The sequence below is a fragment of the Arabidopsis thaliana genome, chromosome 3 (genome assembly GCF_000001735.4).
Source record: "Arabidopsis thaliana chromosome 3, partial sequence".
In the NCBI taxonomy this organism is placed as follows: domain Eukaryota; kingdom Viridiplantae; phylum Streptophyta; class Magnoliopsida; order Brassicales; family Brassicaceae; genus Arabidopsis; species Arabidopsis thaliana.
In genome coordinates this window covers 19,966,126-19,993,560 of record NC_003074.8, presented here as the reverse complement: position 1 = coordinate 19,993,560, position 27,435 = coordinate 19,966,126, and the positions used below count along the sequence as shown (strand labels likewise).

General features: G+C 36.4%; 7 protein-coding genes and 1 non-coding gene across 16 annotated transcripts; 4 read left to right on the top strand and 4 right to left on the bottom strand.

Annotated features, from left to right (window-relative positions):
* Window positions 1–2,374: 2,374 nt before the first annotated feature.
* On the top strand, window positions 2,375–4,269 carry AT3G53990 (Adenine nucleotide alpha hydrolases-like superfamily protein). Of its 2 annotated transcripts, NM_115259.5 has the most exons (4): window positions 2,375–2,716; window positions 2,798–2,907; window positions 2,994–3,112; window positions 3,825–4,269. In NM_115259.5, the coding sequence occupies exons 1-4, from the start codon at window positions 2,542–2,544 to the stop codon at window positions 3,901–3,903; spliced, it is 483 nt and encodes a 160-aa protein (NP_566991.2). In that variant the 5' UTR covers window positions 2,375–2,541; the 3' UTR covers window positions 3,904–4,269. The 2 variants fall into 2 exon arrangements, with proteins under 2 accessions (NP_566991.2, NP_974427.1); NM_202698.1 differs by having other exon boundaries at window positions 2,455–2,716; window positions 2,798–3,112; window positions 3,825–4,224.
* Window positions 4,270–5,097: 828 nt separating this feature from the next.
* AT3G53980 (Bifunctional inhibitor/lipid-transfer protein/seed storage 2S albumin superfamily protein) lies at window positions 5,098–5,999 on the top strand. Of its 2 annotated transcripts, NM_180369.3 has the most exons (3): window positions 5,292–5,685; window positions 5,785–5,804; window positions 5,830–5,980. In NM_180369.3, exons 1-2 carry the CDS (start codon window positions 5,358–5,360, stop codon window positions 5,799–5,801), a joined length of 345 nt encoding a protein of 114 aa, NP_850700.1. In that variant the 5' UTR covers window positions 5,292–5,357; the 3' UTR covers window positions 5,802–5,804; window positions 5,830–5,980. The 2 variants fall into 2 exon arrangements, with proteins under 2 accessions (NP_190966.1, NP_850700.1); NM_115258.3 differs by having other exon boundaries at window positions 5,098–5,685; window positions 5,785–5,999.
* A 184-nt stretch (window positions 6,000–6,183) lies between these two features.
* Window positions 6,184–8,474, bottom strand: AT3G53970 (proteasome inhibitor-like protein). Of its 2 annotated transcripts, NM_115257.6 has the most exons (9): window positions 8,179–8,474; window positions 7,924–8,095; window positions 7,699–7,845; window positions 7,257–7,331; window positions 7,092–7,172; window positions 6,968–6,999; window positions 6,803–6,875; window positions 6,601–6,681; window positions 6,184–6,501 (listed from the first exon to the last, which is right to left on the bottom strand). In NM_115257.6, the coding sequence occupies exons 1-9, from the start codon at window positions 8,351–8,353 to the stop codon at window positions 6,429–6,431; spliced, it is 909 nt and encodes a 302-aa protein (NP_190965.1). In that variant the 5' UTR covers window positions 8,354–8,474; the 3' UTR covers window positions 6,184–6,428. The 2 variants fall into 2 exon arrangements, with proteins under 2 accessions (NP_190965.1, NP_974426.1); NM_202697.4 differs by having other exon boundaries at window positions 6,601–6,875.
* A 75-nt stretch (window positions 8,475–8,549) lies between these two features.
* AT3G53965 lies at window positions 8,550–8,620 on the bottom strand. The gene has a single exon. It is a non-coding gene; the product is annotated as a tRNA-Gly (tRNA).
* A 3,854-nt stretch (window positions 8,621–12,474) lies between these two features.
* AT3G53960 (Major facilitator superfamily protein) lies at window positions 12,475–15,439 on the top strand. The gene is made up of 4 exons (NM_115256.4): window positions 12,475–12,819; window positions 12,933–13,150; window positions 13,547–14,091; window positions 14,355–15,439. The coding sequence occupies exons 1-4, from the start codon at window positions 12,675–12,677 to the stop codon at window positions 15,253–15,255; spliced, it is 1,809 nt and encodes a 602-aa protein (NP_190964.2). The 5' UTR covers window positions 12,475–12,674; the 3' UTR covers window positions 15,256–15,439.
* Window positions 15,440–16,028: 589 nt separating this feature from the next.
* AT3G53950 (glyoxal oxidase-related protein) lies at window positions 16,029–18,222 on the bottom strand. Its single transcript, NM_115255.4, has one exon. The coding sequence runs from the start codon at window positions 17,855–17,857 to the stop codon at window positions 16,220–16,222; it is 1,638 nt and encodes a 545-aa protein (NP_190963.1). The 5' UTR covers window positions 17,858–18,222; the 3' UTR covers window positions 16,029–16,219.
* Window positions 18,223–19,791: 1,569 nt separating this feature from the next.
* AT3G53940 (Mitochondrial substrate carrier family protein) lies at window positions 19,792–22,632 on the top strand. 2 transcript variants are annotated; one of them, NM_115254.4, is made up of 7 exons: window positions 19,792–20,290; window positions 20,453–20,629; window positions 20,708–20,857; window positions 20,951–21,052; window positions 21,714–21,784; window positions 21,899–21,966; window positions 22,068–22,632. In NM_115254.4, exons 1-7 carry the CDS (start codon window positions 19,997–19,999, stop codon window positions 22,301–22,303), a joined length of 1,098 nt encoding a protein of 365 aa, NP_190962.2. In that variant the 5' UTR covers window positions 19,792–19,996; the 3' UTR covers window positions 22,304–22,632. The 2 variants fall into 2 exon arrangements, with proteins under 2 accessions (NP_190962.2, NP_001325776.1); NM_001339646.1 differs by having other exon boundaries at window positions 21,899–22,607.
* Window positions 22,633–22,680: 48 nt separating this feature from the next.
* Window positions 22,681–27,412, bottom strand: AT3G53930 (Protein kinase superfamily protein). 5 transcript variants are annotated; one of them, NM_115253.3, is made up of 13 exons: window positions 26,760–27,412; window positions 26,296–26,413; window positions 26,143–26,201; window positions 25,838–25,902; window positions 25,560–25,653; window positions 25,402–25,482; window positions 25,196–25,304; window positions 24,839–24,911; window positions 24,393–24,763; window positions 23,932–24,293; window positions 23,595–23,841; window positions 23,416–23,486; window positions 22,748–23,205 (listed from the first exon to the last, which is right to left on the bottom strand). In NM_115253.3, the coding sequence occupies exons 1-13, from the start codon at window positions 27,018–27,020 to the stop codon at window positions 22,981–22,983; spliced, it is 2,136 nt and encodes a 711-aa protein (NP_190961.2). In that variant the 5' UTR covers window positions 27,021–27,412; the 3' UTR covers window positions 22,748–22,980. The 5 variants fall into 5 exon arrangements, with proteins under 5 accessions (NP_001326860.1, NP_001326858.1, NP_190961.2 ...); NM_001084812.2 differs by having other exon boundaries at window positions 23,932–24,296; window positions 26,760–27,240; NM_001339643.1 differs by having other exon boundaries at window positions 22,681–23,205; window positions 25,560–26,201; window positions 26,760–27,267.
* Between the last annotated feature and the right edge of the window lie 23 nt (window positions 27,413–27,435).

Here is a 27,435-nt window from a genome sequence, read left to right as displayed (position 1 = left end):
ATATTCAACTATTTCTTTATACAATTCTGATTTTAAAAGTATTTGGTTGATCAGATAAGTTGCTTAGTACCAGTGATCCTTACTTGCTAATTACCTACACAACTTTGATTACTAGTATATATATCATAATCGCTAACCTAACCCTATATATATTTTGGGAATTTTGGATTTTGAATTAACAAAGAAATAGCTTAGCAATAACAATATGTTAACAACTATTTTGCATTTTCAGAAACATTTTGAATTTCTTAGTATGCTCTACTCAAAATTTCCAGCTTAATATTCCTGGATCAAAATTCTTTATAAAAAAAAATATATAAAAAAAAAACTGAAATGTGAAGTTGTTAAAAAAAATAAAAATAAAAAAGATACTGTAATTTGAAACATTCACGAATCCATCTGCTATTGTACTTTAACCCGGAACGCAAACAGTAGGTTATAATTAACTAATTAATATATTCGTCCGCACAATTAATCAGACACCTAAACCGAATATAATGTCCGGTACAAAGTACAATCCATGATTAATTATTGATTATGGACTCGCGCAGAACACGCAAAGATGAATTATAAACTCAAAACATAAAGAAGCCAACGACAGAAAATATTAATTTGCAGCTTTGATTGCCAAACAAAAATTAGGATTATACTTGGTTGGATCGCACATGTTACCGTCGCTTGCGTAGGCTCCACTGTCACATGCATACACGGCAGACCATACCCAATTTCCTCAAAACTTTAGACTTAGCCAGAGAGAGAGACCTTCGAATGTTTTGCTTGCAATGTACGCTTATTTAACGTATGAAAAGTTCTACAAAATAAAAGATGTACGCAGCTCTTTGACTCTAGGGTTTTGTGAAGCATCATGACATATTCTCATCAACGGAAGCATTCGAGCACATTATTGAGAATGTTTGAAATGTTTCTCTTGTTAGTGTTACCATACCGCCCTCGAACACACCCTCGACCCCTATCACTTGACACTATACCCTTGTCACAGCCACAAATGTTCTTGAGAATGTCATTTGACACTTACAACTTTTACAATCGTTGTGGCCGGCCTTTGATCATGTCGATAATTATCACACTCATCATTATCCATGTTCATGCTATGCATTTCTAGCCAACTCATTCACACAATTTATAGCATGATCACTCGCAAATAATCAACTTTTTTCATACACATTACATGTAAAATAATTTTAGAGCATAGTTGCTTTAATCCCGCATCCAAGAATTTATTTTAGACCTACAAATGGCCGCACGCCCGCACCTATAGAAAGAATTCACATTTCGTGGGTTTCGTGAAAAGCCCATATAAGGGCCCATATAAATAGATCAGCCCAAAGGTATTTCCAAAAATTCATATTAGCCCCATAAAATAAATTTAAGAACACAGAAATAAAGTAATAAACCATCAGGATCAGGCAGGATGATTTCAATTTTCAAATGTATAAGTTGATTGGTCTTTTGAAGAATACTAAACATTGTCGGCACTATTTATCAATGATCATACCAAGCAAAGCAGTCCATATATTCCCAAAACAGGAATTCATTAATATGAAGAATATGTCAACGAAAAATGTCTATATCTTGCTTGGGAGAGCGTTTTTGAGGACATCGCTACCAATAAAGAAACATAGATGAGTACCTCGATGTTTTCTAGTTTGTATCATGAAGGCAGCCCAAAATTCGATAAAAGAAATTCAACCACGACAATGATGGCAAAAATTAAGTCATTAGTTGATCATTTTTCTTCTTCTTGATAGTAGAAGTCTTGAGGTTTCTTTTTCTTTTTACATATACATATGATAAAAATTTAATCCTATCATCAAACGTGCAATTTCATGGCAATCACATGTCGATCCTAATCCAACGGTTAAACAACTCATTTACAATTAAATTCACTGCCAGAAATGTCAGGTAATACTAACGAAAGACATCTGATATAATGAGATCCTTGTGCTACTTGTTTATTAGCGGATCATGATTCAACTTACAAAACATATCAATATATAAGATATTTTTTGGCCATCAATTTGTTGGATCCAAACACCTCAGAGTTTTTAATAAAATTTAAATGATATTTATAAAACTAAATAAAATATATAGAGATAAAAGTTTAAGCAATTACTAGCTTCTGTAAGACAAAAATGATACGTTAAATGAATTTATTAAATTTTATACAAGTTTGTACGTAATTGGATTCGTTGCTTAGTACGGGTTCTAAAGAAACAATTATGAATTAATTCATTAGAAGATCTCATTATCGTTATGTCGGTCTAAGAAAGATTTTTTTGAAATAATTATTATAAAGAAACAAAAATCTAAATACTTTAGCTTGGTACCGTACGATTTAAAAATGGACGGTTGAGATGAAAACAAATGGGTCATAATGGATCCTGCATCAGAAGAAGCATCAACGAAACTTCCAAATCCTTTATATAACTTCTCACAAGTCACCACCATTTCTCTCTAGAAAATATCAGAAAAACAAAACCATCTCAAAGTTTCTTGAGAAGAAAAAAAGGGTCAAGAAAGATGCCTAAAGACAGGAATATCGGAATCGCCATGGATTTCTCAGAGAGCAGCAAGAACGCTCTGAAATGGGCGATCGAGAACTTAGCAGACAAAGGAGACACGATTTACATCATCCACACTCTACCACTCTCTGGCGATGAATCTCGTAACTCCCTCTGGTTCAAATCCGGTTCTCGTAAGTTTCTTTCTTCTTATGGTATGGATTCTGAAAAGAAATGATCTGTCGGTTTAATCCGGTTTAATTTGGTGCTTGCAGCTCTCATACCGTTGGCAGAGTTTAGGGAACCGGAGATTATGGAGAAATACGGTGTCAAAACCGACATCGCATGTCTTGATATGCTCGACACTGGTTCGAGGCAGAAAGAGGTTTTTATCCGAATCAACAATACATTTTTGTTCAAAGACTCTTTGGCAAAGACAATAACTAATGGTGGTTTTGTTGAAATAAAAAGGTGCATGTAGTGACCAAGTTATACTGGGGAGATGCAAGAGAGAAGCTTGTTGATGCTGTTAAAGATCTTAAACTCGATTCTATTGTCATGGGAAGCAGAGGACTCAGTGCTCTTCAAAGGTAATTTCTTGCTCTCTTTTTCTTTTTTATGTAATAAATTCCATTTTATATTCTTGCCAAAATGCCATTATTGCTTAGTGTTTACTGTTTAGTATTGCTGTATATGAAATTATAAAATGTGAGATACAATAGGGCCATTGATATAATTTGGTGTTGGAACAAATCCATGATTAAAAAACGCTCGTTACCTAATTTAAGGCAATGTTTAATACCAATGGCTTTGATTTTGAATCCGTGGTTTAATTTATTAAACCATCTCGCTTTACTTTGAACAATTTTGGTTGACAAATTATTTTTGTCTTTTTGGTCTATCTAATTAAACATATATACTTTTGAGGAATATGGTAAATTCAAAATTTTGATGACAATTACTTCTCAACGAAATGGATAAGGTCTAGTTGAAAATGACAATGGTAGGTTTTAGATTTAGCTTTAGCTATGGATTAGGTTTTAGGTTTAGCTTTAACTTTGAATTTTGTCTTTATTTCATAATTAAGAAAAAAACAAACATTTAAGATTGTGGTTACACCTTTGTTTTTAGCACACTTGTCTTTTTTTTTTTTTTTGAATAAACACTTGTCTTTGATTTATTCTTGATATTTTTAACGTAACAATTATCATTGGTAATCTTTTAGTGATGAATTCTTCTAAACTTTAATCTTTTGGTCTAAGTGAAATATCTAGTGACTAATAATTGAAAATAATGAAACAGGATAATAATGGGAAGCGTGAGCAGCTTTGTGATCCAACACGCGCCTTGCCCTGTCACCGTTGTCAAGGATAACGAATAAACGATTCTCACTACAAAAAAAAAAAAAAAAAAAAACTGTCTTTATCTTATAAGTCCTACCAAATAATCATCGCAATTTATGCTTTTTAGTTTTTATTAATAAAAGAATCTTTATGTTGGTTTTATTTGTAATTTGACTACAACAAAAAAAGAACCCAGAGTGTTTTCATCTTCTAGTTTTGAGAGTTTCTTGCTTATTTGTTTCATTTAATATTCCTTGTGTTTTGCTGGAATCACTCCATGTGATTTGCTTGAACATGTGGTGGGCTCGATTAAAAATAGTTTGTATATCCAATATATTGCTTAAAAATAAGTTTGTGGTACAGATTTCACATGGGCAGGTTGGATTCATTCACATTGATCATTGACTAAATATTAGAATATTTCTTAAGGAAAAATTCTACAGAAAGATATTTACATCAAATATTAATATTCTACTTTTTTTTTAATAAATAGATAGATCACCGTGGTAATTATATTTATTTATTTTGCACGATCCATTTCGAAATCTGATAAAACTTACTAGAAACAGAGACCCAAGACAAATCGTAGAAAGTTTAGAAGATCATCAAGACAGAAGAAGAAAAACAACAAAGTAAAGTGAAATATCAGAACCATGGGCCGAAGTTATACGGGCCGGTGGGATTGAAACCCAATTTCTAGTTTCAACGGAAACAGAGCAAAAACTTTATCAACATTACTAAGAACGCAATCCGCTTCTGTAACGAACCCAACTAAACCATTAACCGATTTTGTTTAGTCCTTGAATTTGATTTACCTTAGTTTATGCCAAACCCTCTGCCCAAATCTTGGTCTTTCAACACAATAGATAGACAGAGCCAGTCTCACAGTTGTCTGTCTCTCTTTGGTTTTCATCCTCTATGCTCTTTATACTTATGTAATTAACTTGTGGTACAAGGTTTTTGACTTGAATAAATTCGAGCTTCTTCTCAGAAGGTCTAACATATTCAATTCTCCTATAAGGCTAAAACACAGTGTTGGACCATCTTAGTGATACTAAGCATCCAAGATTCAAAGTTGTTAAATAGAGATCAAGAATGTTTCATCCGTTTCACTTCACATTAACCAATAATAATAAAAAAATCAATACAAAACTCATTTTTAATCTACCCCATTAGCACCATTTTAAAAGCCATAAGGACGGTGATGACACAACTCCCACAAATCCACCATCCGATTTGATAATCCCAAATAAGAATTATGAGGTTTGTTCAGTGATCCCTAAGACATCAACACCTGGAACTTATGTTGTTGGTAAGAACACTACCTCCCTCACTCAACTCAAGTGCTTATTCCACTATCTCTTCAGTGCCTCAAATTTCCACACAATTTTCCGCTATATAAACCAAACATTCACTAATTGAATTCAAACACACAACTAACAAACAAAAAAACACAAATCTTGGTTCATTTAAAATCTCTCCAAGAAACAAAATGGCAGCTTCCATGAAATTTCTCTGCATTCTTGGTCTGATTCTCCTCATCGGAACAGTCGTTGACGGTGCAGGGGAGTGTGGTAGATCTTCGCCAGACAATGAGGCGATGAAGCTGGCTCCATGTGCTGGTGCAGCTCAGGACGCTAACTCCGCCGTGCCAGGAGGTTGCTGTACTCAGATTAAGAGATTTTCTCAAAACCCTAAATGTCTCTGCGCCATTCTTCTTTCCGACACGGCCAAAGCCTCCGGTGTCGATCCTGAGGTTGCCCTTACCATCCCTAAACGGTGCAATTTCGCTAACCGTCCCGTCGGTTACAAGTGTGGAGGTAAGTGACTTTCTGTTACATCTTTATATTATGCTTTTACTTAATAATTTTCATGATATATCTAATGTTCTTTGTTTCTTTTTTTCCCTTTGGTTATAGCATACACACTTCCATAAAATGTTGACGATTAGAAGGATGAAGGAGATAACATTGGGCCTTATGTGGAAGCTTGGAGTTTACTACTACGTCTCCATGTACCTTATAATATATGAATAACGATAATGTTTATATGTGTATCAGTGTGATTGTTGTTATTGAACCTATATCAATAAATATATAAAAATGATTCCACTCTACATTTCAAATTACAGAAACACAAGTATCCAACTTTGTGCTTGAAAATTTGACATTGTTTAAACTAGTGTCGTTTTGGCAAACACTAGTACGACTTAGTTTACAAGTCAGATCTATCACCAATATATACTCATCTAACACGAAGCAATAAGAGATGATGCTATAGTTTTCAATTTCTCAAATATAGTCAAGCCATTGTCTATAATCTATATGACGACCGATTCTGACTTGGCCAACGGAAATTTAAAAGCGAAATAAACCAAGTCTTTATTTATATATTTATTGAAGTTATAAAAAGTGTGCTGGGGAATAAAACCAACAACACCACCAAACAAAAAAACAGCTGAGAAAAAACAAACCACATAGATCCTATTGTCTATATGTAGTTACTACCATACTTTAAGTTGTGCACACACTTTCTCTATTTCCTTGGCGATGGCTTTACTTTACTATATAAAATCTGAACCGCCGGGAAAATGCTCGAGGTCTGGATGCCCACCTCCTGGCCCTCTTGGAGGTTGTCTACACACGATTGATATAAAGAAGAATCAGAACCATTTGCGAAACAGATTATGATTGTGGAGTGTAGTAAGGAGACTACTGAGTGCATAAGATTACTACCTTGTGAACCGGCCTGGCTCAAAACCTGGAACACCGGGTGGACCATAAGGATCAAAACGCGCACCAGGAGGTGGCATACCCCTGTCAAAACCACAAACAAAAATCCATGGTAACTTGTCAGAAACAATTTAGAGAGCTTTTCATGTGTTCAAATCTATGGCTGTGTATCTCTATGTGTGTGTGAAAGAAAGAGTGATTTTACGGGTGTGGTGGTCCCATGAAGCCAGGTCGATCAGAACCATCACCAAATGGGAAAAAGCGAGGATCAGTAGGTCCTGCAACCAAACAGAATCACTTTAACAAATTATAATCAAGTAAGACGTTATAATATCTTGCTTCTCAAGAGGGATTGAAGAATCGTACATACCTACAAGCATGCTTCCATCCCCAAAACCACCCCTTGGGAGAGAAAATATATGTGGTGAGTGACATTATAAATGATTTAAAGTGATACAGTTGTATAATAGAAACTATAAATGTCTATAACAAACCTGCCAGGGTACATTCCAGCACCTGGGCCAGGGAAGAGATCACTGTAACCACCATTACCAGGTATCGGAGGAACTACCACGCTAGGAAATACACAAGTCAATAACCGATAAGTTTTAGTTTTTGATCATAATTGTGAGCACATAAGAGTAGAAATTGATGTATACCCTGAGGGGTGAATCTGAGGGCCTAATGGATTAGGCGTATCATCGTAATATCTAGGCTCTTCATTAGTCTCAGAGCTGCAAGCAACAAATGATAAACAATGGAGATCTCAGAATACACTTCTAGTATTAGGAAACAAATATCATTCTGGTCCAATTAACAAATGCCTCCACAAAACGAAGTTCCACAATGAGAACAGACTACATGTACCAAATCAAAACCTAGTTCATTAAAAGAGAGACTCAAAATTAGTAGAGACTCTGCTGCACATTATTTCAGTGTGTTTAAAACTCTGTCAAAAAGACTATACGAATGAGCAAATCTAAGTTTACATCGCCAATACAGTTCAGTGACAATACAAGCTACAATCATATGTTCGTTGCAAGTCCCAATGATCAAACACTAAGAGGCATCAAATTCTTGGTGCTTAATAAGGGAAATTACCTGGACTGTGCTCTCGAAGCAACAGGTTTTGGTTTTCCATCAAGCTTATCGATAATCTCACTCTGCAAATCAGTCACTAACTTATCCAAATTCTTGAACTGCGCAGAGTAATCCCCCTCATTGCTTTCCTCAGCATAATCCCCAACTCTGCACAAACAACCAGAAAATTCTTACTAGATTTGCACAAAAAGAATCAGAATCGAGCACAAATAAAGAGAAACTTACTTAATCTCAAGATGAGCAGGTTCTGCTCCACCATCAGCTATGGCATCAACAAGAAGTTTATCATCCATCGCCAAACACTTAACCAGAATTTTCTTTGACCCTTTCTTCGGATTCGCATAGACAAACGCATACTCTCCCTCGAATTCGTTCCATCCTTCGATTCCAACATCATCTAAAAATTCCAAAATCGTACAAAATCAGAAACCTAAACCCTAGAAAAAATCAGAAAAACAACTAAACGGAATCAATACTAACTCTGAGAAGACGAAGAGAGAGCCTCGTCGGCGAAAGCAGGCCGTCCGGTGGCGGTGAGGATATAACCGGAAGCGACGAAAGAAGAGTGAATAGCGAAAGCAACCTTATCGTGATTGTTGCGGAAAGGAGGTCTAGCCAACCTGATCATAGCCATCACCGTCTGAGAATTCGCCATCGATTCCGTCTCGAGAGTGTTCGTTCTCCAACAAATTTTGGTCTTGGAAAAGAAGAAAACTATAAGTACTGTGATATATGCCTTTGACTTAAATAAAGAGATCAAATTTGGGCCTACGTTTAAACAGTTTTGGGCTCGTCTGCAAAATAAATAGAACGGGCCTTAAATCTCAAAGATTTTGGAAAACAAAACAAATTGCACCAGCCGGGAATCGAACCCGGGTCTGTACCGTGGCAGGGTACTATTCTACCACTAGACCACTGGTGCTTTTTTGTTAGTTTGTAGGATAAAAGTGTATTCAATAACAGAATAACTCGGTACATTTTGGTCTTTAGTTTAGTCGGCAGATCCATTTGTGATATGTTAATGGCTTTTGGATAGTAAACTAAGGATGATGTCAAAAAAGAAAATAACATATTATTTAGTTTAATTTGTTTTTTCGTAGATAATGTGTTATTCGTTTATTAATTTCTAAAGACTAGTCAAAATTTGGTATTATTCGTTATATATTAATGGATTTATGTAATATTGGATGTGAACATATTTGCAAGTGTTTCAAGTTAAAAATACAAAGGTTAAAATAAGAAGGTAAACACTGTATTGAAAAATATTTGTTGTATTTTAAAATGTTATAAAAAAACTCATAAACCAATTAAAAACTCCTCTTAAATACCTATCTTCATTTCATGGCACTAAAAGGATGTAATTGTATCAAAAAAGTTAAAATGCAGGTAATTGCACGAAAAATTACTATTAAAACAACATACATTTACTTATTGATAGTTATGGTAATAATTTTCTTGCAGAAGTTATGTTTAGTATTCTCGTAAGGTAATGATGTTCGATCTGACTCTTTTAACCAAAGAGGCAAAGACTTTGGTGCTTCATTTGGATAATCACATGTGTTTCTTATGATCCATTTGATTTCTACTATTTCTGTATTTATCAGTGCATTACACGAGAGCGCTTAGTGGAAGAAGTTAAGTAGTCTTTTCAATCAAAGATCATCATGTGAAATCTGACCTCTTCCTCCCCTCTCTCTCATTCTCTCTGACATCATTTTCAAACAAGAATAAGAGAAGATTTACAAGAGTATCTGATCAGAAATCGGGCAGCAAAAACGGCTTGTTCATGAAAGCATAGCAGAATCTCCTAGGTAAATTAGATTTGCCAAAAAGAAAAACAAGCACGAGCTTCATGTGATAATTATTCTTTGTTTGGACACAATGGTATAGATTCTTGATAGAGACCTCAACAAGACTTGTTGTTGAAGCATGCAATGTACTATACACATAAATTGACTTCCCTCGGCCGAGTAACCTCACAACGGTGGTCCTATCGTTAGGGAAAAAGGACATGAAACAAGATGCTTGATTTTAACCCACGAATGATAATTAGCTTTACGATTCCCAAAGTAGTTCTTGCAAATTACCAATCGTGATTGATTATTCCCACCTATTTATGTCATTTGTTAATCTTGTGAAATTTAGCTTTTTTTTTGGTAAGCCTTGTGAAATTTAGCTTAAATAGTCTATATTACAATCAAAAGAAATAAAACATTCCATAATTATTAAGGTAAATAAAGTTATAAGAAATAAAAAAAAATAGAGAGAGAGGAAGCATTGGGGGGGGGGGGGGGGACTTCACTTGGTTTTGTAAACATTTGTTTATGTACGTACATGTTCATTTGATAGCCGAGTACATGTAGCTTGATTATTTGTATTGTTGTCGTTGTTGTGTACCATCCATATTCAAATCAGTATGTATGTTGTTGACATCAAATAATAATTCCATTTAACAAAATAATTTAAACTATGTATGCTATATGCCTATATTATAAATCATCTTCATTTTTAGTCTAATTAAAATTTTAAAATTAAAAACTACCAATGAAATCATCCACGATCTGATTCAATTTCGTTGCTTAAGGGTCAGTCAAATGGTGGTAGCAGCACTATGGGAAAAGGTAATCCACTTTCCTCAACCATAGCCATTAGTTCAGACATGATAAGAGTTGACTCATAATCTAAAACATTAATTGTTTCTTTAATTAGTGTTGGATCCTTATTAAATAGAAAAGATTTGGAAATGATGATTTTGGTTTTGGTAGCAAATCCACTAAGTATTCACAACTTTCTCCTGGCAATAATCACTTAAAACACATTTAATAAAACTTGATTGGTCTCATGACTCCCTAACCACACATCCACGAGAAATTCTTTGCTACTTGATTTTTTTTTTTTTTTTTTTGGCAGTATTGATCACTCTAGAACTAGATGATAATGATCGTTTAAGGCATTAATTTCGATGGTGGTTACAGTATTAAGCATAAATCGATCCCTTAATGCAAATGTGAATCATGTGATTATAATTACTGTTAAACTTGGAGACTTATATGATTATGTTTAAGTGTGTTTCTTCCTTTTTACCCTTTTCTCGTGAGTGATTATATTGGTGCTAGAATGCAATATATTAATCGTTTAATATACTGTGGTAGTGTTTAAAAACATGATTAATAGATGATGATATCATATTAGTATGATCTTAGAAAACAAATTTCAAATGTGGCGGCGCAATAATATTTTTGTCAATAGTGAATTTTAGGTAAGATCCGAAGAAGATACGTACGGGAGTTCAGAAATGGTTCTACATCATTCGGTAATCTTACCTATTTTTGGGTAATATTACCTAATTAAGGAGTTGTGTTTTTAACGAATATGGTAAATAGACCAAGGTTTTCAAAAAATGAAAACCATATCCGGAAAAGTTGTTGTTTTATTGAATTGAAGTTAATTTAAGAGGCTATATATAAGAGTTTATTTAATACTTCTACACTAGGTTCATAATTCAATTTTTTTTAAAATATGTATATTAAAACACGTCAAATTTACCATAAATTTCAGCATGGTGTATGTTAGTACGTAGAATCGTTCGTCGTACGTAGTGTCATATACTCATATGTTAATATGTACATCATAAACATGATGCAAGCACAACTGGCTATCGTGGATATTTGTGGTGCAAATATTTTCATTGTTTGGTATAGAGTTATTCGTATATAATTTTTTTGGTTTAATGTTAAGAGTACGTCTTATATTTTTTTTTGGTTTAATGTTAAGAGTACGTCGTGTTTTTAAGTGTGGCAAATATGTAAACGAATGATAAAATCATCATTTGTAATAGGATTGTAAATTAAAAACATATCCTCTAGAAATAAAATGTGGTATATATGACAAAAAGAAAAGAAAAAAATCTTTTAAGAATTTGTTGATAGCGAGGATCAGATCCTAGAAGGCTACACAGAGGGTTTATCCAGAATCTTGAAAAAAAAATTTGGACAAAAAAAACTTTGGTACTTTGGAATAATTTGAATAAGAGGTTTTTGTCACTTGGCTCAGGCATTAGTATTAATGTTTTGGGTTTTGGCTGTAGCCAAGAGGGAGATATCTCCAAAAAGACCCAAAGAGAGAATCTTTACTCTATTGGCATCAAATCAAACGCATATGATATAAAGGTTTTACTCTATAAGATTCTAATAAAAATATTTGTTCAACGAAATATGCATGCTAAGGTTTTTTAAGCTATGGGTATAACTTTATATTTGGTTTCACTTTCGGTTGAGGTGTAAATTCATTTTTGGCTTCATAAATAGCTCAAAGTTGTTGAACAAGAATAAAACTTGGTCATCACATTTCTACTTTAATAAAATTTCTTAACTCATGGGGAAATTCATGCATGAAATCTTTTTAATTCGTAGAAAACTTCGAACAAATTTGAGGTTTCTTCTGTCTCCATCTCTATTTGATTTGGCAAATCCGTTTGACTCTCTTTTAATCATAAGAGTTCAGGGAATTTTCAACTTTATTTATGTCTCTTTTTAGGTCCACAAAGCCACACAAGTTATTATCTGAAAATGACCGAATGGAAAAAAAAATGACTACCACTATACCGAGATTTGTACTTATCTTAGATCAAAGCTTCACTATCATTTTCTTCCCTGTATTATTATATAGACTTTATAATAATCATCAAATAGAAAGTCGTGTGAAATTAAATGGTAGCTTTTTATGTCATATATATTTACAAATAAATCGAAATGGAAGTTGAGAAGTTCGTAATTATGTGTCTTCTATTTGTAAACCTAACGTGTCGTCCTTTTTTTAAAGAATCTTGGAAGCACTATGGAGGAAGAGTCAAACATAGTGAATGTTATCCATTATATAAGAGGACCAAGCTTCTCCACAAACACATCACACACTTACTCAGCAACAATCCTCTTTCTCTCTCTCTCTCTCTTTCCCAATCATTAACACAAAAAATTATGGAGCACAACAAGGTTGATACAGAACCTCAAGATTCATATGATGATCAACAAAAATGGGTTCTCGATTCTTCGACCGATAGTAGAGGAGAGATTCCGCTTCGGGCTCAAACCGGAGCTTGGAGAGCTGCACTCTTCATCATTGGTATGTATATATCAAACGTTCTAAAGAGATTTTTTTGAATTATATCTATAAAATAACTTTATGTGTGAAGTATTTTTTACGTTATAGTCTTATGGTTTGATATATGCATAAAGGTATCGAATTCAGCGAGAGGCTAAGTTACTTTGGGATCTCCACGAACTTAGTGGTCTACTTGACTACCATTCTTCACCAAGATCTCAAGATGGCTGTAAAAAATACGAACTACTGGTCTGGTGTCACTACTTTGATGCCTCTTCTTGGAGGCTTCGTCGCAGATGCTTATCTCGGCCGTTATGGAACTGTCCTACTTGCAACCACCATTTACCTTATGGTACTAATTTCTGAGAAACCGGATAAATAATAATACTCAAAAACTATTATCGATCCTTTTCAATAGTTTAAAGATAGACCTTCACATATACACACCTCTTCTATACTCTCATAACCGAGTCAATGATACCCAAAAATATCATGAGTTCAAAATTTTAAATATATATTTATATATCTACCTTATTAATATATATATCTATATTTTATATTTTATAATTTATTTTTGTTATTTTGTTGTCGGTTTTGATCGGTAGTACCTTTTGGACACTATTATAAAAACCAGCTCTAATAACTTCATATCTTATCACACACAACAAATTTTGAGATTAGTCAAAACTTGATATATGTTTTGTTTCCTTGTTTCTTGTCTTAATTTGTTGAATTTACAAATTTGCAGGGCTTGATTCTGTTAACATTGTCTTGGTTTATACCGGGATTGAAAGCATGTCATGAAGACATGTGTGTTGAGCCAAGGAAAGCCCACGAGATAGCCTTCTTCATTGCAATCTACTTGATCTCCATAGGCACTGGAGGTCATAAGCCATCCCTTGAGAGCTTTGGAGCTGACCAATTCGAAGATGGCCATCCGGAAGAACGAAAAATGAAAATGTCTTACTTTAACTGGTGGAATGCTGGTCTATGCGCTGGTATTTTAACCGCGGTGACTGTAATTGTCTATATCGAAGACCGGATTGGTTGGGGTGTGGCTAGCATCATACTCACAATAGTTATGGCTACTTCGTTTTTTATCTTCCGTATCGGCAAACCGTTTTACCGTTATAGAGCACCTTCTGGTAGCCCATTGACCCCAATGTTGCAAGTCTTTGTCGCCGCCATTGCCAAAAGAAATCTTCCTTGTCCCAGTGATTCTTCTCTTCTTCATGAGTTAACTAATGAAGAGTATACTAAAGGCCGGCTTCTTTCCAGCTCAAAGAATCTTAAGTAAGTGCATAACAACTCGGATGCTTAGTCTTGGTTTAAGTTAGGTTTTGGTTTGGATGTTTTAGTTTTTTTTTTAACAATAGCAAACAAGTAGCATATATCCAAAATAATATGGATCGATTTGTTACAATTTCGGTCAGGGGTTTAAAATTAGTCTTGATCAAATATTCAACAAAAAAAAAAAATTACATAAGTTTTGAATCCGTTTAAAGCATATTATAGTATCCAAACATGCATGTAAGTGATTCCGATTCTGTTTGCAGATTTCTAGACAAAGCAGCAGTTATTGAGGACCGAAACGAGAACACTAAAGCCGAGAAGCAGAGTCCATGGCGACTCGCAACGGTTACGAAAGTGGAAGAAGTTAAGCTACTCATCAACATGATTCCAATCTGGTTCTTTACATTAGCCTTTGGAGTATGCGCCACTCAAAGCTCAACACTCTTTATCAAACAAGCCATAATAATGGACCGACACATCACAGGGACAAGCTTCATAGTTCCTCCAGCTTCATTGTTCTCTCTCATAGCTCTCTCCATAATCATCACCGTAACAATCTACGAGAAACTCCTCGTTCCTCTTTTGAGACGTGCCACAGGAAACGAAAGAGGCATTAGCATTCTACAAAGAATCGGGGTCGGTATGGTTTTCTCCTTATTCGCTATGATCATTGCTGCTCTGATTGAGAAGAAAAGATTAGATTATGCTAAGGAACACCACATGAATAAGACCATGACCTTGAGTGCTATATGGTTAGCTCCTCAATTCCTAGTCTTAGGAGTTGCGGATGCTTTTACCCTTGTCGGTCTTCAAGAATATTTCTACGACCAAGTCCCAGATTCTATGAGAAGCTTAGGCATAGCGTTTTACCTCAGCGTGCTTGGAGCGGCTAGCTTTGTCAACAATCTTTTGATAACGGTTAGTGATCATTTAGCCGAGGAAATTTCCGGGAAGGGCTGGTTTGGGAAAGACCTTAATAGCAGCCGCTTGGACCGCTTTTACTGGATGCTAGCCGCCTTGACCGCTGCAAATATATGCTGCTTTGTGATCGTGGCCATGAGATACACTTACAAGACTGTGCAGCCGAGTCTGGCTGTTGTTGCTGACGGCGGTGATGACGTTGAGACAGCCACGGGGACGAATAACACGTCCAAGTTTACGTAACTTAGCTATTGGTTTGGTCATATGATGACCATTTTATGTTCTGTGTTTATTGTGTACTTTTGAAAAGTGATTTTGTAGTCATTTTAACATTAGTGTGGCGTTAGCCTTTAGAAACGTATGTAATACATCTTACAGAACTGAATTCCAAGTCCAAATTTATATACAAAATAGTTTTTAAATTATGATATACGTATTTTCAAAACAGAGGTAATTAATCATAATGGTACATTACCTCTGTTTTACCATTATGATTTGGGACTTTGAGCAACCCAACGAACCAGCTTAGTACGATGATGTTATACATCTTACAGGAAACATGCACAGACTATATTATCGGATCTAATCTTGTCAAAAGACTTAGATACTCGACAACGTGTATGTAACATAAGCATCACACAGTTGAAATCAAGATTCACTTATACTGAAGGACAAGAATAAGGCAACAAGTAAAAATCTAAACTCTCAAAAAGCTTCATGAGAAAAATGTTGAGTTGAAAAGATATTAGGGTGCAAGCCTTTGAGGGGCGCGAGGGAAGGGCTGGTTCGGGAAAGACCTTAATAGCAGCTGCATGGACCGCTTTTACTGGATGCTAGCCACTTTGACCGTTGCTAATATGTGCTTATGTGATCGTGGGCATGAAAGACACTTACAAGAGTGTGTAGCCGAGTCAAGCTGTTGTTGGTGACGGTGGTGACGACGTCCAAGTTTATGTAACTTTTAGCTATTGGTTTGGTCATATGATAACCATTTTTTGTTCCTTTTTGTGTGTGTTTACTGTTTGTTGCACTTTTGAAAAGTGATTTTATAGTCATTTTAACTTAATAACTAAAAGTCTAAACTGAATCAGATCAAATTAAGATGGTTAACTTTGCGGAGTAAGTTTTTCCATGAAAATATTTATATTACATGATGTGTTTAACTATTTAACAAATTAACATTTTAAATATCTCCTCTGGTTTTAAATCAAGAAACTATTCGTATCCATCGAGCAATGCTAGGAACTCCCTGGTTAACAGCGAAGGCCATATAATACCCAGGCGGAGAAACGGCGCCGTTAGGTGGAGCCGTACACTGAATCCTATAACGACCTACTCCGTCAGGCACAGACGGAGCAACGGTCAACTTAACGAGCCGTTGACCTTGAGAAAACGAATGAGTCGCAAAAGGCGCACTTCCCCAATTCATCTGAATTATCCCCACCACCGGCAACGGCACGGTCACGAACACGTCGAAAACCTCTCCGTACCGTATGATCTGCGGGATTTCTTGGATCTCTGGTCGGAGATTAGCTCGATCCGGTGACAGATACTCCGGTGAAAACGCTTCGATCCGTAGCTCCGTTGGGAATTCGGCGTTGAATTTGTAGAAATAGTGAGGATTGCTTCCGGCGAGAAGAATTCTACCGTCCGGTAAAAGATTCGCCGTGGAATGGTACATTCTCGGTACAGTTCCTGGGTTCAACGTCATGAATCGTAAACCAATTGGTTGATCGGGTCGGTATAAAAGCGGGTATAAACACGGATCGGATCCCATTTCGAATCCTTGGCTTCCGGCTTGAGCTCCGTTTATGATCAGAATCTCTCCCGTCGGTAAATTCACCATATCTCCCATGATTCTCCCGAACGGCATCTCCTCCGTCACCCAAACAGGATCCGCCGCGGTAGCTACGATTCGTCCGCAGGTTCCATGCGCCGGAGCATCAATTGCACGCGCTGTGAAGGCTCCGGATTGTGCTCCGCCGCAGATTAGAATCTCCGCTGTGGTGAAATCTCCTTGGATAGCTAGCATCGCCGATGATCCACCTGACGGATAATTCCTCGGACCACCGTCTAACGGTGGATACTCTTTCACGACGGCGTTTATCCGGTGATCGTATTTAACGGCGCGACTGTTGGCGAAGATGAAGAGATTGCCACCGTCGTCGTCGGGGAGGAGATGAACGTACGGATAGAGATTATCCATTTGTTTGTCTTCCACGTCAGCAAGAAACTGAAACGGAACGGCACCGTTTTCGCGTGGAGGGTAATACTCAACCGTATTAGTTCCTCTACCACCGACGATGATAACCGAACCATCCGGTAATATCTGGTTAGAAGCGTACCAGCGTCCGGTTATCAATTCGGTATCTTGAAGCTCCACCCAATCGCACGTTTCGTTCGGGTCACAGGGTTCGAATTTACGTATCTTTTTAAACCCGTCTTTATCCCCACCCGTTTGTAGCAACGATCCGTCGGATAAAAACTGGCCCGACGAGCACCACGTGTCGGTTTGTATCATCAGTGGTCTGATCTGATTTGTACCAAGGTCGAACAGAACCGAGTGAGCGTAACAATCGCGTTTCAAAGCGGCGTCTTTTGGGTCTCTCCGGCACCGGTGACGGTCAAGAGCCTTTCTCGACGGTCCGATGTTAGTTCGGTCTAGAAGGATGACCGTGTTGAACCGGGTCACCGCCGTGTGCATAGAAGCTATACCGGCGTCTTGTACAATGAGTTCCCATGAGCCTGGTAAATCAGCACGTACGATCGAGAAGAGAAAAATGGTTTGAAGTACAAGTACGATCCCTGACCCTGAAGTGTAGTACCAAGGAATAAGTTCTGCCATTTTTTGTTGGCTAAGCTTTTGGAAGCTTTCTGCTTCACTTAAAAGAAGATTAGAGTGGGGAAAAGGTGTACACTGTAAATTAATCACAGCCGTCGATTTATCTGTGATGATTTATTATTCGATGATCGGAAAAGTACGACGCTATGTGGGTCCCGCGGACTCATAGTTGATTTCAACAAAAGAGATACGTAATAGTGGTTCAAACTTCAAACTACTACTACTACTACTACAAAAAAAAAAAAGGTATTTTTATTATCAGGAAACACAATCGATCTTGTTTTGTAATCAGAGGCAGAGCCTTGCAGGTAAAAACAAAAATTAGTAAACGTATTTTTCAGTTAATTAACTAGCAAGTTTCCCCCTTTATTGCTCAAAAGGTATAATCATGAAAAAACATAATCAACAAAAGAAAACTTTTTCTACTTTTTTTAGTCGATAAAAACACATTTTGAATGATTTTTTTGTTAAAATAGTTTCAGTTAATATGAAACTTTGGAGTATACGGGTTTTATGATTTACTCTAAAAACAAAATGGGGAAGAGATCTTTGATATGCAGGTGGTCCAAATTACAAATTAGAAAAGTAATTTTCATTTCAAAAACTTAACTCATAAACCTAAACATAACGAGATAGGTTTCTATAATTTGGAACTTTTTTTTTGCTCTACAGCTCAATTCATTTCACAGCCATTCATAAAATGATTAGTCCTATTGGCTAACGTATACTTTTTCTTACCTTTTCTCCATACTTGTCTTTTTTCTAATATCATTTCGTCATCTTGATGCTTGGACAACAAAAATAAATCATACTTCTTCTACATGATTAGTTGGTAAATTAATTTATTAATTCCCTAATTTAGATTAGTTGATAAGCTTTTTGGTTGTGCTGTCTGCAGCCAGTGGTCTCAAAAGGTATGACCCATTTCTAATTGATGTCACTCTTATAATATGTATCAAAATGTACAATCCTATTATTGTCACTCTCTTTCTCTTTAAATATAGTCGTAAGGAATGGACTAGCTTATTAGCCTTGATATAGTCCGACAAGAGGAACCTATCTCGATCCGTTCAAGATTCACGGGTATAAGTTAAATATGAGATTGTTCAAAAACACACGCAAAGTTAAAATACGAGTAGGTTTGATGATATATATTATTACCGTGACTTTACATTTTTATGTATCGTCTATTCAATCTGATTATCCCTTGCAAGTTACAACCATGCCACAATGGTAATTTACATGTACTTTGTAGTGAGAGAACCTAGGTGAGATGACCCACTTCTAGAAACTTAATTTGCATAATAAGGATTAATCTTCGGGTGCTATAATAAACTTAACTTTGTTTCCTAGCACTTTGATAGAAATGCCATTATTTCTTATCTCATGTTACACCTATCTTTTTTTCAAGCTAGTTTATTTTTGTTTAGCTCCATCTTCTTTTGGTTTGAGCAAATGCAAGTGCTTCGGAATGATATGCAAGCTAATGTGGTAGTGGAAAGCTGTTCCAATTAATCATTTCTTATGCAAGTAATTTGGGAGGTGTTCATACTTCTCCATACTCTATATACAGTATCGAATCTAAACACAAATCCGTCACTAAAATTTGGAAATGTCAATTTACTAATCACGATCTAGACATTTACTGTTATCATTTACCAAAAATTTACATGTTAGTTGTTTATTTATTACAGTAAAAACAAATAAAAAAACAATTACAATTAAATAGCTGGTTAAGAAGTAGTCTAATAATTTGTGTTAGTGTTGTTGATGTGACACGATCCATATTTTTGTTAAAATGTTGGCGGTTGAAAATTCGAATTCCCAAAAATCAAATTTGTGTTTCTTTTTCCTTTGCCTTTTTTTTTTTTGTTTTCTTAAGTTTTGTCGGAACAAATCTTGCTATATATATGTGTTTGCGTCATCATATTTTACATAATTTACCAAAACACCCTTCTGCCTTCGCAGACCAGGTTTTAGGGGTTTCTCTAGGGTTTACCTTCTCCACGACGATTTCTCCAATCTGACAATCTCCGATCACAAAAATTCAGAAACCCTTTCCGCTTTAATTGATGCGAATTCAGCTTCCATCTCCGCCGCATCAACCACAGAGTAATCTCACAGAGAGAAAGAGATTTGAATATGGAAGCTCGAGTCGGTGTAGTGGTGGAAGGAGGACAGAGAGCTCTTAATACAGCCACCACCACCGCCGTTCATAACACCGTCGTAGACGCCGGAAACAGGAAACTTTTACAGCAACAACCACAGACGCAACAGACACAAAGCTGTCATCAACATCACCAAAGTAATAAACAGTCGTTGAATCAGCAGCAAGGCCATTTCGGCACCGTTGAGCGTCTTCTCGCCGGTGGAATCGCCGGCGCATTTAGTAAGACATGCACCGCTCCTCTTGCTCGTCTTACAATCTTGTTTCAGGTATAGTTTTTACAAGTTAATGTGAAATTTAAGAAATTTTCAGGCATCTGAATTTGATTCTTGGTATGATTGTGTAAGGATCCAGTTATGATATAAAGTTGGAAACTTTGACTTACCCTAAGGCTATTTGAAGCTGAATTGATTTTATTGTTGTATTGACAGATACAAGGTATGCAGTCGGAAGCTGCAATCTTGAGCAGTCCAAACATTTGGCATGAAGCTTCGCGTATTGTTAAGGAGGAAGGTTTTAGAGCATTTTGGAAAGGAAACTTGGTTACTGTAGCTCATCGGCTTCCTTATGGTGCAGTTAACTTCTATGCATATGAAGAATACAAGACTGTAAGTTGCATTCAAGTCTCTTTTAGAGTGTGGTCTGTAGTAGTTCATGCTAAGCCTTGCCTTGCTTTTTGTTTGCAGTTCTTGCACTCGAATCCAGTCTTGCAGAGTTATAAAGGAAATGCGGGTGTGGACATTTCTGTGCACTTTGTAAGTGGTGGCTTGGCTGGACTAACAGCTGCTTCAGCTACCTACCCTCTCGATCTTGTAAGGACACGGCTTTCTGCACAGGTAATTGTATTATCAACGTTAATTTTAACTATTAAGAAGAAAGGGTTTTTAGTCTCCCCTTTGCCTAAATACATTATCTTTGATCCTTTCCAGAGAAATTCAATCTATTATCAGGGTGTTGGGCATGCCTTCCGTACCATTTGCAGAGAAGAGGGAATTTTGGGTCTATATAAAGGACTTGGTGCGACATTGTTGGTATGTTTTATTTGCCTACCCTTGTTCTTCTGAATGAACTCCTTGGTAGTCTTAAATTAGTCGGTATAAGTAACCATTTAGCCAATACCTTCCAGTGCAATTTTCCCTAGGCTGCTAGGGTAGATTGGAGTGTCTTAAGTGGTCTTAATGTCCAATTAGGTGGTTTAAACAGCTGATTAGGTGTTAAAGCACCTGATATATGCACTAGGAATTTTAATTGTTGTGTAAGCAGTTAAGAATATAGACATGATTTCTCGATGATGCATTTCATGCTCAGGATCAAATTTCGGAAGAACTTTAAAGAGTGTGAGACTGTAATTACTTAGTGACCACTCTAAAAACAACTTAAAAACACACTACAGGCTTGAGAATTTAAGGAATCTATCTTTAAGTTCAAAGATGATGAAATTGAAGTTGTTGGTTTTAAAAAGAATAACACGCTATAGTCAAAAAAACTTAAGAAGTGTTGTGTTATGTAAAGTATTAAAAGTTTAACTAAATCATCTATAGTTTAAGTTTGTGTTTTTCTTTGGTGTATTTTCTAGTAGTAATATAGAACTAGTGTACTTGGAATCGTCTTAGATGCTCTAGGTTCTAGCTGTAAGATTATCATCCAACTAGTATTGCCTTGAAGCTTTTTGGTACATCTTTTGTATTGCAGGGTGTCGGTCCAAGTCTTGCAATCAGCTTCGCAGCGTATGAGACTTTTAAAACATTTTGGCTCTCTCATAGGTAAATGCCTCTTTATTTTGGGATTTGACTATCAATATTGCCTAGTGAGTTCATCTGTCCAATAAGAGTCTTAACTTATCCTATCGTAATACATTTGTCTTTGAACTTGTTCAGGCCTAATGATTCAAATGCCGTGGTTAGTCTTGGTTGTGGCAGTCTCTCCGGAATTGTTTCCTCTACAGGTTTTTGATCTGATCTGACCCTTCTCTCTAGTTACCATAGATAATTTAGCCCAAAGAAAATTACACGAAAGTTTGTTATATTATACTGATAACTTTTGTAGCGACATTCCCATTGGACCTGGTGAGAAGAAGAATGCAGTTGGAAGGAGCTGGTGGGCGAGCGAGAGTGTATACCACAGGACTCTTTGGAACATTCAAACACATATTTAAGACAGAAGGCATGAGAGGGCTATACAGAGGAATCATACCAGAATACTACAAAGTGGTTCCTGGTGTTGGCATCGCCTTCATGACATTCGAGGAATTGAAGAAGCTCTTATCAACTGTCCCTAATTAATAACGTCTTATATACTTTAGTGTAAGCTACTTTCTGCTTAAGAAACAGACAATCATTTTGTCCTTTGTTTGGTAGTAGTTTTTTTGGGTCTGTCAGTGTATAGTAGTAGTCTAGTAGTTGCAGTTTTTAGGAGTTAAGATTTACAATTTGTTGCTCCTCCATTAGCATCTTTCAAGATAACAATTTTGCCTTGTGCAAGAGCTCTTCCATTGATCCAAGCTTTATGGTCTTTGTATCTCTTTCCTTATGGATTCCTAATTCTTAATATATGTAGCTGCAGAAAGTTTTGGTTTTCGTTCTGTCCCTATCTTTTTGATGTTTAGACTTTAGAGTTTAGACAATAGAGCTTTCGAATAAGACATCGTCCAATGTTTTGCTACAACATGAAATAACGAAAAAAGTTCAGTCACCGATTTGGCAATATATATTTCAATATCACAAGATTCACAACATCATACATGGAAATTTAACCAGATTCTTTTCAAATATATTAAAATTAAATCTATAGAAACAATTGATGAGCGTCACAGCAAAGAGAATGTTACAAGTCCCTCCGGATTAACCCCAAAAGAATTAAGAATTACGTTTTTTGGTTTTGGCTGTACAATCAAATGATTACAATTACAGACACTGAACAAAACAAACACGAGAACCATTTCGGATTTTTTTGTTCCTCCTCATTGCTTCTGAGGATATGAAGTTCTTCTATGTGATTGCAGATGTTTCAATCTGGTTATGAGTGAGTCAATATATGTTCTGAGTCGATACCTTACTGAGTTTGTGAGTGTTAAAGGTGGATTGAGAATCAGCGTCTGCGCCTCCACTGCAAGGAAGACTAACAAACGCACCGCTTTTGAGTAGAGGTTTCCTGCGTTCTCTGCGTCTCCCATCACTTCATCTACCTGCAATTGTCAAATTCCAAAGTCTCAACAAAAAGAGAGATTTGCCTACTCTTTAAAGACTTCTGGTAACCAAATGGTATTTGGTTTTGATCTTATATTTCACAGAAACCAAACCCGGATTGGACACTCCTACTTGTGAGTGAAATGTAAATAACAAGCAATAATAACCAGATTCGTTTGGGATTGTTCATCAAGGAAATATAAACTTACTCCTCCACTTATGCCAAGAGCAAGAGCTGCTTGAAGTATCATCTCCATTGCATCCGGCATCTTTGCATTATCTACAATGATGTTTTAGTTTAGCCACTAAACTTTAGCGATTCTGACTAATCAAAATAAAGAAACGAGAGATTGTCTCAGCAGTTTGGTTACTTCAAGAAAATGCGTACCAGATTCAACAAACTTGGCAAGTTCTTCAGCACGCTCCACTTCCTGGACAAATTCTTTCTGAATCTGAGGCAATAACTTCTCTGATCCTCCGTGGCTGATATTTCTTCCTACTCTGTTAATGTCTTGGAGCAGGCTTCCTTCTATACCCGAGACTGCCTGAGTATGACAGATGTGTAGTGCTTGATTCCAAATTGCAAGAATCACCAGTTGGATCGAGAAAGCTTCTAAATGCTTACCATTTTCACCCTATGAAAAAAGAAACGTGAAAAGAAAACGCTCAGAAACTCAAGTTAGTAAGGTTTTGTGCAGAACTTTACTATATTCGAAGTTGCTAACCCTTTCATGAACCAATTCTGCTATTGCAGCTGCACACTTTTGCAAAGACCGGATTCTTGTCAAGCTGTTAGTTGATGGCTGTTCAAAAGCATCTACAAGATCCAGAGACCCATGGGAAGTACCCGGGATACAATTCTGACTCTCCAAGCTTCCAAATCGACTAAGGTTGTTGCCAGTAGCACTAGCTATTGGCATAGGAGCCGTTAAATTAGTTACATTTCTCTTGATGAACTCTACAGGAGGAGAATGTGATTTGAATGGGTAATTGAAAGGCTTCGGAGAACCAGATGAAGATGATGGTATATCAACCGGTGGTCCAGATATCAGAACATAATCTTGATCCATTGAGTCTGGAGAATCCCCTACTTCCGGAACCAACATATATTAGAAACTGCGCGAGGCATCTTTTCCAAAGACAATTTTAGTTTTATGGGCTAAGCAAATTATAGAAATTTGATTACCTCTTCCTTGGGTACTAAATGATCTGGAATCAGGTAAGCTTGACGGTTTGAATTGGCTTCTATCTGATAATCTATGGCCCTCAAACTTGAAATTATTGGTTTCTGCTCTATGACTGACTCTACTATATCTGGAAGAAAGATCCATGTTTTTCAAAGGACTTAATGCTGCCTCCCTTCTTTCAACACTAAATCCGTAAGATGACTTCATCGGGGAAGTATGTTTAAAAGATGAAGGGCTTCCCTCAGGTCCACTAGAATCATCATCTAAAAAGAACGGCAACCCGTCTTCTTGAGAAATTTCTTCTATATTTCTTGAGGGACTGCTTCCTGATGAATGAAAATCGTTCATAGTTCGTGAATCTAATCTACTCCTGCAACGTAAATCATCATCAATAAAACAGTTTATACCACAAATGATAAAGAAACTACTTTAGCACCATATCTACCTTGTGAAATCATATGATTGTTTGTCTGAAAGGAAAGGATGATGAAAAAACTCTTCAAACGTCAAACGTTCCACTGTCGGACAGAAGATCCCCAAAAATAAAATGTTAAACACTAACAAATAAGGACCATGAAAGGAGCTTAATGGTAAACGTCCATTTGAAATCAATACCCAGAGTGTTTAAGACACCCAAATGGACAATTTCAAATTTTTAGCCGTAATTTTTCACAAAACAAAAACTGTGACCATGACAAAAATGAAAATAGTCTGACTTGCGCATTCTCTTGTAACTTCTTCAAAATTAGATAAACCCACATATGCTAACAGAATCTGGAAATATATTTACAAAGATGCTTACCTGGATTACGACGCAGTAGCTTCTGGCATAGATCTTTACAGTCGGTACTCAAATCTCTACAGTCTGCTGGAAAATGTAATTCAGTTGATCTTATAATGTTCTGGAGCAACTGTGGACATAAGATGGAGAGCATGTTAGCCGTGCTGCATTCACCAAAACACAAACATTTACATTTCTAGATATTTTCAAAACTTGATATACAAAACCTGAATTTGGCTGTTTCCTGTAAAAGGGGTTCTGCCTGTCACAAGTTGAAATAATATAGCACCAACACTCCAGAGATCTGCCTGTGTAGCAATGAAGATTTTAAGCAGGATATGGTATAAGAATGGCCTATGTGGTATATAGAAACAAAAAGTCGCACCTTTGCATCATATTTTTGAAGCTGCATAATCTCTGGGGCCATATACAGTGGTGAACCACATAAAGTTTCTGCCAAACCCCTAGGCTGCAACGATCTGAGCTAAGAAAGTGTGATGTTTAAGTGCTAATTACAAACTCAAAGGGTGCTACCACAGGCTAGATAGTGTGATGTTTAAGTGCTAGATAGATAGATACAAGAAAAGCAGAAACCATATAAGACCAACTCTGATTATCACATTACACTCATTGTTTCTGTAACAAAGGGGCTGACTAAAATACCTTGCAAATCCAAAATCGGCAATCTTCAGAGCTGCATCATTATCATCTGTGGATAGAAGAAGATTCTGTTTCAAGAACGAAAGAACCTTAGCAATCGAATTTCAATTTCAGAAAAAATCTTTATCTCAGCTAGTGAAAGAATTTCTCGGAAAGAAACCATATCCTGTGAGAAACCTAACAGAATACCCTTCTACGGCGTCCTTTCAACTCTTCGAGAGATTAATCTTTAAGAATGAGCTCTCACGTATTGTCATGGTCTAACTGACATAAAAAGATCAAATCTGGGTTTGAGTTATCAGACATACCTGAGGCTTTAAATCGCGGTGAATGATATTATTGTCACGAAGAACTTGTAAGCCAGCCGCTATTACACCGAAAATTTATACAAAGAATGAGAATGTGATTCTACTGATCCAAACAAAACAGTAAATGATGAAGAATCTTTTTCAAACTTGTACCTAACTGCAGCATAAAATGCTTAGCAGTAGCTTCAGGAACACTTCCATGTTTGTGAATATACATAGACAGATCACCACCTTTACAGTACTCCAACACCAAATTTATCTTCCCGGGAGCCTAAACCAAGTTTCATAAAGTTTAAACATTTACCATTTCCAATACAACTAATAATCAGCCTACATAAGGGTCCAGCTAAAACATATGACCTAGTCTTTTCCTCGTTGTAATATTCAACAAAGCTGACACATTTTTAGAATCCCACCAACAATGTCAGCTTATACGAGCTACATCATTCCATATCATGACTGTTCTGATTCTATTTTACTAGACAACCAAAGAGAACTCACTAAACCCCAAAACCCAAACCTAAACATCTAGACTCATCGCATTCAAATCCTCTAGCTAGAAACTAAGAGCAATAAGAAAAAACTAAAAACCCAGAAACAACAAGAGAAATATAAACCTCGATCATGTCGATAAAGCGAATGATGTTAGGATGATTAATCTTCCTTAAGATGATAATCTCCGACATGAGACTCTCTTGCAACTTCTTATTAAGCCGAGCCATAGCGATCTCCTTGATAGCAACGACGGTGCCATGAACAAGATGCCTCCCTTCCCAAACCACGGAAAACGACCCCGACCCGATTTGTCGACCCACCGCATAATCGCCGATAACCCTTCCGCTTCTCCCCGCCGCCGCCACCAACGACGACTGAGCCATTTTACCTCCGACAAAGGAGTAAAAATACAACTCCGGAGATCCGAAATTGAGCTGATGATGACTAAAAGTTTCAGAAATTGATTGAAGGATCGATTTGGAGTTGAAAATTAAAGGATTGAATTTGGGAGGCGGATTCAGATAAAATGATAGAGAAGAAAGAAAGAAAGAAAGAAAGGTTTATTTTGAATTGAATTCAATGCAAAGTTTTTTTTTACTAATATTATTAGAGCAAAGGAATCAACTTGTAAAATGACGCTTCTGATTTATACGATCGGAGATGATGATGATTTGTATTAAATTTTAATAGTATGGTTTTATTTAAAATTACGGCTTTGAGTGGACATAATGACAGCATGATTAGTGGTCTTAAACTATGAAGTCATCGCTACAAGCTACACCAATCATAACAATTTAA

Coding starts and splice junctions, on each gene's coding strand:
- AT3G53990 (NM_115259.5), top strand. CDS start 2,542: ATGCCTAAAGACAGGAATATCGGAATCGCCATGGATTTCTCAGAGAGC. Junction 2,717..2,797: donor CTGGTTCAAATCCGGTTCTC/GTAAGTTTCTTT, acceptor TGGTGCTTGCAG/CTCTCATACCGTTGGCAGAG. Junction 3,113..3,824: donor GGACTCAGTGCTCTTCAAAG/GTAATTTCTTGC, acceptor ATAATGAAACAG/GATAATAATGGGAAGCGTGA.
- AT3G53980 (NM_115258.3), top strand. CDS start 5,358: ATGGCAGCTTCCATGAAATTTCTCTGCATTCTTGGTCTGATTCTCCTC.
- AT3G53970 (NM_115257.6), bottom strand. CDS start 8,353: ATGGCGAATTCTCAGACGGTGATGGCTATGATCAGGTTGGCTAGACCT. Junction 6,876..6,967: donor GGATGGAAGCATGCTTGTAG/GTATGTACGATT, acceptor GTTTGGTTGCAG/GACCTACTGATCCTCGCTTT. Junction 6,682..6,802: donor TTCATGGGACCACCACACCC/GTAAAATCACTC, acceptor TGGTTTTGACAG/GGGTATGCCACCTCCTGGTG.
- AT3G53960 (NM_115256.4), top strand. CDS start 12,675: ATGGAGCACAACAAGGTTGATACAGAACCTCAAGATTCATATGATGAT. Junction 13,151..13,546: donor CAACCACCATTTACCTTATG/GTACTAATTTCT, acceptor ACAAATTTGCAG/GGCTTGATTCTGTTAACATT. Junction 14,092..14,354: donor TCCAGCTCAAAGAATCTTAA/GTAAGTGCATAA, acceptor TTCTGTTTGCAG/ATTTCTAGACAAAGCAGCAG.
- AT3G53950 (NM_115255.4), bottom strand. CDS start 17,857: ATGGCAGAACTTATTCCTTGGTACTACACTTCAGGGTCAGGGATCGTA.
- AT3G53940 (NM_115254.4), top strand. CDS start 19,997: ATGGAAGCTCGAGTCGGTGTAGTGGTGGAAGGAGGACAGAGAGCTCTT. Junction 20,630..20,707: donor CATATGAAGAATACAAGACT/GTAAGTTGCATT, acceptor TTTTGTTTGCAG/TTCTTGCACTCGAATCCAGT. Junction 21,785..21,898: donor ACATTTTGGCTCTCTCATAG/GTAAATGCCTCT, acceptor GAACTTGTTCAG/GCCTAATGATTCAAATGCCG.
- AT3G53930 (NM_001084812.2), bottom strand. CDS start 27,020: ATGGCTCAGTCGTCGTTGGTGGCGGCGGCGGGGAGAAGCGGAAGGGTT. Junction 25,903..26,142: donor ACCGCGATTTAAAGCCTCAG/GTATGTCTGATA, acceptor TTCTTGAAACAG/AATCTTCTTCTATCCACAGA. Junction 24,297..24,392: donor ATTTAGTACCCAAGGAAGAG/GTAATCAAATTT, acceptor TGGTTCCGGAAG/TAGGGGATTCTCCAGACTCA.